The 7,198-nt window shown below is 38.8% G+C and overlaps 1 protein-coding gene across 5 annotated transcripts in view; it reads right to left on the bottom strand.

Annotated features, from left to right (window-relative positions):
- Positions 1 to 7,198, bottom strand: part of CALM2 (calmodulin 2 (phosphorylase kinase, delta)) — a 15,675-nt gene that overhangs the window by 7,174 nt on the left and 1,303 nt on the right. For 4 of the 5 annotated variants that reach the window (XM_011935861.1, XM_011935860.1, XM_011935859.1 and 1 more), the window contains exon 2: positions 2,223 to 2,253. Coding sequence is in view for 3 of the 5 variants with exons in the window: in XM_011935860.1 (XP_011791250.1) it covers positions 2,223 to 2,253 (31 nt within the window). In the remaining 2 variants the exon portion in view is untranslated. Of the gene's footprint in view, positions 1 to 2,222; positions 2,254 to 3,893; positions 3,940 to 7,198 lie in introns of all 5 variants that reach the window. The other variant, XM_011935858.1, reaches the window with a different exon arrangement.

Here is a 7,198-nt window from a genome sequence, read left to right as displayed (position 1 = left end):
GGTGAAACCCCATCTCTACTAAAAATACAAAAAATTAGCCGGGCGTGGTGGCGGGCGCCTGCAGCGGCAGCTACTCGGGAGGCTGAGGCAGGAGAATGGCATGAACTCAGGAGGCGGAGCTTGCGGTGAGCCAAGATCGTGCCACTGCACTCCAGCCTGGGCGACAGAGCGAGACTCCGTCTCAAAAAAATAAATAAATAAATAAAAAATAAAAATGCTATCATTCTCATATTCAATAAACAGAAACTTTTTTTTTTGAGACGAAGTCTCGCTTTGTCGCCCAGGCCAGAGTGCAGGGGCACGACCTCACCTCACTGCAACCTCCGCCTCCCGGGTTCAAGTGATTCTCCTGCCTCAGGCTGAGTAGCTGGGATTCCAGGAGCACACCACCACGCCTGGCTAATTTTTGTATTTTTAGGAGAGACGGGGCTTCGCCACGTTGCCCAGGCTGGTCACGAACTCCTGACCTCAAGTGATCCGCCTCGGCCTCCCAAAGTGCTGGAATTACAGGCGTGAGCCACTGCGCCCAGCCAACAAACTTTCTTTTTAAACAGTTGTGTGTTTAGGAGAGCAGAAATGACCATCAACTTTGCAATCGACACACTGATTAATACATTTTCTACCCTAAAGTGAACATGTTGTACTGTGTACAGTATGTGCCACTACCTGACTGGGAATATTGAGAAATGAAAGGCAGGTGTATTAGAGAACGTCAGAGTTTAAGACTGAAAGCATTAGATAGCCTAAGATAGTTTGCAAAGGAGACAGTATATTTATAAAAAAACTACTTCAGAAAAACATTTTGATGATACATTTACTTTGTAGAGATGGGGTCTCACTATGTTGCCCAGGCTGGTCTCAAACTCCTGGGCTCAAGTGAACCTGCTGCCTCAGCCTCCCAAAGTGGTAAGATTACCAGCCGTCAGGCGCAGGCTGTTTTTTTTTGAGGAGACATAAGATCAAATTGGTGAGACCTTTAAAACAGTGTAACTCAACAAAAAAAATTATTCCCAAAACTGTTTGCTTTTTGTTGATAACATTCAATACATGTAACTTACCAACCTCAGAAAGTAAACACTAAGTCAAATTACACAATAAATAAAAATAAAACCTGCTTAAATTTGTCTTTAATACTAATAGCTTTCTACCTACAGTCCTATCAAATAGTATTTGTGATGAATATTTAAGGTGACTAGTGTAATTCTGGTATTCCCCAAATTTCTATATGCTTATGGAAGTGGGGAGCTTGCTTTAAATGGGCTATATAGTTCCAGTTGGGCTTCTCACAGTTTTCTCCAGCATTAGAAAAAGTGCTCAAGTGCTTCTGAGCTCTTATCAAATCCTTCCTGGTTACCGTTCAAACTGTGGCAGATAAACTGCTTGGTGCTCATGCTAATAAAAGTCTCTAATGAAAACAAAGGAATAGTTTGCAAAGCATTTCAACACTACAATTTAAAAAAAAAAAAAAAAAACTCCAGCAAGGGGGGATAAAAGTTTAACCAGCCATCTCAAAGTATAAGGATAAATCAAAAGTATTAATGTTCTATGGCATGGCATAAAGAGAACATGACATCAGGTTTTATGTAATAATTTTGCATACTTCCATAGCAAACTAAAGGGGACAATATTTAAGCAGCTTCATTTCAACAGCTGTCACTGCTTTTAAAAGAAAAATCCATATTGCTACAGTGACATTTATAAAATAGAATGCCAACTTCTTAAATTTTTTCACTTGAGAAATGATTATTCCGATTGATTATATATGCAATTCTTAGGTTAAAATATTAGCTAATTTTAACAAGGGTAAATTCAATGTTCCTTTTTTGATTCTCCTTTCAAGCTGCCTTAGTTACTTCTTAGCCCTCTTTTCTTATGGAGACTGATTTGAAGTTAGAGTGTTAGCTAGACCAGAACTCCTGAATACTAAGGTAGTCTTCAGAAAACAAAACAAAGACCACCACTATACCACCAGGCTCCAAAGTATATCCACGCAGACTAAAATACATGTCTTTAATTACAATTAGCCCTGCACATCTTCCACCGGCAAGTTTACAATCCCACTTGCCAAAGCAGTTTGAATTACTGTATTGTATTATACCCTTATGTTAGTATACATGACATACACCAAAGTCAATTATTTCACACAAGTCTCTTATTCTGACGTTGGCTATTCAATTAATAGTAACAATCTAATGGGTACAATCTAGCTGAGTATTTCTCACCTGCAATCTGCTCTTCGGTCAGTTGGTCAGCCTACAAAGAGATCGAAGAGATAGGTTAGTGACTTGAGTATGTAGATTAGCAGTTACAGAAACAAGTTTAAAACCTTTCCAGGTTTTAAACTGTTTCATTTAGTTCCAGCAACAAACACATCTGGGTAGAAAAGGCACACATCTGGTTTTCCTATCTTCAAAGCTAAGCTGTCTTAACTCCAAGTTTAAGATATACAAATACTTCAGAATATTTTTGAAAGTATAATTTAGAATCCAATAGAAACATTGCTTCCTTTTTCAACGTTAGAATAGCTAAACTTAAGCTCACTTCTATGCCAGATATAAATCACCAGAAATTCCCACTGAATCAAAATGCTTCAGGATCACAAAATGAAAATTACTCCCACAAATGGTTCAACACATCGTTTTGAAATTAAAGTGATCCTAAAAAAAAAAGGCACAACAAGCTTTTATTCCTTCTCACCCAGCAGACAAAATGCAAAGAATCCAGAGCTCCGAACTATAATACTTACCAAATGTTTAAAAGTTCAGCCATCCATTTTCTCTTGGTTTTTAAAATCCCAAAGTAAGCCTAAGGCTTGTGATGTTTTTTAATAGCACTTGGTTTTCCTCAGAAAATATTTTCTGCCATTTGCTAAAACCCATTATAAATTTTGTCCTTATTCAATCTTAATAATAACCTTATAATCTTATTATCCCCTATCTTACAGATAAGGAATGAGGCCAGGGTTAAGTGGGAGTGGGGCAGGCAAAATTAGTAGAACCAAGATAAAGCACTAAGGTGTCAGACACACCCAGTAACTTTTAGCTTTTAATTCAGAGCACCATAATATAAAAGATGATTGCAAAATATCCATACTCCTTGTTGTATTCTTTGAACATACACTTTCTTTCACTGCTTATTAGCATATACATCCATGAAGCAACTCCTTATGGGGTATTGAGAAGCACAGCCAAGAAATAGCTTCCTATCTAAAATCCCACGAACATAGGAGTCAAGTATACAATGATTAATCCATTCATTTATTTGTAGGAAAAGAAAAATAAACGTTGCCTGGCTTTATTCTTTTCAAATGAATACATCCCTGGGAAAAGTAACACCTTAATGTGGAATGGCTTCACATTTTCTCTAGGGCACAGCATGAGAAAATTCAAGAAGGAATCCAGAAAGTACTTTATTTTCCCTGCTCAGCAATTTTTATTTGACCACGATGTAAATCAATTTAAAAAAAAAAAAAAAAGCTGGTAACTTAAAATTGAAGAGCCAATAATTAAGTTCAAATACAGAGTTTGTAAAATAAAAAAATGTATCCACTTTTATTCCTAAAGTCCAAATCCTCCACCAACAAATATTTGGTGTGAAGTCAGTCACAGATTGTTTACCCAAGGAATAAGGTTTAAAATCCAGTAGATCTACTGAATTATTTACTTTGTTATAATAGAAGCTACGTTACTTCAGTTTATTGCATTTTGCAGGACTTCCATCATTTCTGAAAGGAAGGGCAACCTGGCATGCATGGCGTGGGGGGTGGGGGGAGCATCAAGTTCTGAGTCACAGGCTAGTATCCCAGCTCTGCCATTTAATAGCTGTGTGACCTTGGACGTGGTACTCAACCTCTCAGTCAACTTCATTTGTAACACAAGAATAACAATACTTACCTTGCAGGGTTGTTGTGCAAAGTGAGATGCTATGTACAAAGCTAACCTAAAGAGTTAAATGGTAACCATTATTTTATATAAATTAACTAAACAAAGAACCTACAATGTTAAATATCAACCTGACTAGCTCAATTTCCACACAGAATGTAGGCATGCATGGCATTTATTAAGCCATCTATTCAATGTTAACTTTGTTTAAGCTGAGAAAATTTATGCAAACTAAATCCACAAGGTGCAACCCAGGGACAAATGCAGCAGGTGACATCACTTCAAAACTTAAAGTTGAGCTAAGTGTGTGGCAGACACTGTAACCTGTGTGAGAGTTGAAGGATCCGGTACTCTGTACAGGAAGGGAGACAGGTTTGTTCTCTCTACATGCTGGGGGCAGGGCGGGGGGGAATGGCATTTTGGGAAGGCTACTGTATATGAAACATCAGCGGCCTTAGGAAGAAACGAGGATGTTAGCAAAAGGAACCACTGTCCAATTTTGCTTCGAAAGTCAAAATTTAGAGACCTCATACCATCTTATCTAACTCCCTACCTCCAAGCAAATGCAATCTTGGAAGAGATCACAAAAATCAGCTTCAAGGAATGAACTAAGCACCCAAGAGACTAAATTACTCACATAACCTGAAAGCTCTCAATTTTGCTTGGAAGGTTGACAAGCTTTTTGTATTTACTACTTATCCAGAGGTTTTAGAATAAACTTTTACCAGCAATATCCAGAATAAAGCCTACTATAAATCAAGGAGACTTCCTAGCACTAACTTTCCCAACTGCTACAAAGGCGAATAAATTTGGTTTTTCCCTCTGTTTCCATGGAGTGCCATTTTCTTAGAAGAACCAGAAGAATTCTACTTTTGGGAAAACTCAAGTTCATTAACATGTATGTTTATCTCAGTAAAGTGAATAATAATTCACTAGAGAGATGACTTGTTCTTACTCTCTTATTTCTGTAGCTATTGATATAATTCTTCCCACTGCTCTTGCCACTCCAGAGAAAGTTCTAGGCATTAGTATATACTCAGGTTTCTCCCTAGACCTCCTGTATTAGAATGTTCATTTTGGAGAACCATAGGTGATCTGTCAACACGAAGAAGCACGAACCTGTATTACATCAGTGACCTGAAGTGAATACATTAAGTACCTATCAAACATTTCCTACATGCCATTCAAAAGTATGCATGAATACTGTAGCAGTTTATCTAGTGAAAGGTGGTTAAAAAAAAAACAAAACTCAAGTTCTTATCTGAATAAATGTGTGAGCCCATAGGCTTGAAATGGAACACGAACTGCTATCCTTCATCCATTCCTGTCTGTTCATTCCCATCAGGTGCTACTTTGATACAACAAAGGATTCCTATGTGAAGTTTTTTCTACAATTACGGAAGCCAGGATATTTGTTTTACCTATATCAAAAGCAATCTAAATTATTTCGTTAGGGTAAAAAGACAGCTGATTTTGAAGAAGAGTACTTCTTCTCACCATATGTGCTTCTCACATAGCATCTCTCACCAAAAGATCACTGGAACAAAATGGCTTCATAAAAATTAGGGCTATTACTAAAGGCCTAAATTCTAGCTGAAGCTAGAGCTTTCTGTATTTTAAGAGCCAACTCCTTTGATCTTCTAAGCCTAACAGAAACAGGCTTTGGCACTTATCGGAATAATTATTTAGAGTCAAGTGACAAAAATTTTCTACCTTTTTACATCTTTTACTTACCTAATCACCCTGGCCTCAAAGTCCTCTTGAAGCAATCCCGTTTTCACTGAGCATATGTTGACTACATGTAAACTCAAGTTACATGAGCAATCTTACTTAACTTCCACATAAAATTTTTTACACTTTAACTTGGGGTCCTAATTTTTTTATTTTTTCAGAGACAGAGTCTCACTCTGTTGCCCAGGGAGTGCACTGGTGTGATCATACCTCACTACAGTCTCCAACTCCCGGGCCCAAGATGATCCTCCTGCCTCAGCCCATTGAGTAGCCAGGACTACACGCACAGGCCACTATGCCCGGCTACTTTTTTTTTAATTGAAGTCCTAATTTAAAATCTCAGTCCTCAATTATGAAGTTATCTGAGGGCAATTTTCAAATTTACTAATGGTATCTCTCAATCTGTATTGTTTTTTTCGACTTTGTCTCTTCTAGTAAGAGCTGCCAATTTAACTGAAAACCCCCAAAGCACCAGTGATGCAAACAGTAACTACAAAAGCTTAACACTGGGCAACGGACCACAAAAGTGTGGATACCAACTCCACCAAGAAAAATCTATTCGAATTACTAATTATCAAAACTGATTAAAGAAAACTTTACCCTTCATTTATTTTAAAAAATAGCTTACTCCACAACTTGTAATGTTTATTACATATGCCTATAACTACATCTTAAAGAAAGCAAATGTAACCAGCACATTCAAATTCAGAATATTTAAAATATCAAGATAAAGCGAATCTATCAAACTTCAATGAACTCTAGTTTTATTTAAGGTGAACTCCTCTCCCCACACCCATACAGGCTGGAGGTTTCAGTTGGCAAGGATCCCCAACTCCTGTTTAAGATGTCACCTTGCCTCCTGGACACACCCATCGCTGTAACCACTTGGCAGAAGGAACCACAAAGTAAGTATCGCAGATGACCGCCCTCATTAGGGTTTTTTTTTTTTTTTCAGGAAAGAACATGATCTCCAGTCTGAGGTGACCGGAAAATGCTTAAAAAAAATTCCCTGCTCCTCCCCCCGCAAACACTCTTCCATCACAGTATTCGACAGACAGACATCATACAAATGGAGTGAACGTTAAGACGACCTGGCAACTTCTACACGGAATTTAGGGGTCGTTTTCAAAGCAGCAGAAGGGGAGCAATGTTTTTATGTGGTCGTGGTTCTTTAACACTAGGACTGCACACTGTTTTCAAGAAAAGGATAGATACAGGGGCTTTTCAAAGGCATCTGTCCAATTGTTTTTACAAGACCGACTTTCAGAAGGCAGTCACTCCGGAGCTTGCTTTCCTCAGGCAGTGAACAGGAAACGCCTTGTAGAACCCCAGCTGGAGCCGAACACTTTCCATAACAGGATGTATATTGCGAGGATGCGCCCCTGACTTCAGGGGTAAAGCTAATTTCTTTCAACGACACTTTAAAAAGCAATTTTTTAAAAAAGCATCCGGCCTGCGTGGTGGAAGACGCCCCAGGGCCCAGATGGAGCAGGAAGATTAGGGCTGCCAGAGGCGGATGGGAAACCGTCGAGGCCCCCCTCCCCCTCCCATCCCGGCCAACGGCCCCGCAGCGCCGCGGCGATCTC

Source organism: Colobus angolensis, unplaced genomic scaffold (genome assembly GCF_000951035.1).
Source record: "Colobus angolensis palliatus isolate OR3802 unplaced genomic scaffold, Cang.pa_1.0 Scaffold15, whole genome shotgun sequence".
Lineage (NCBI taxonomy): Eukaryota > Metazoa > Chordata > Mammalia > Primates > Cercopithecidae > Colobus > Colobus angolensis.
This window is presented reverse-complemented; position numbering and strand designations above follow the sequence as displayed.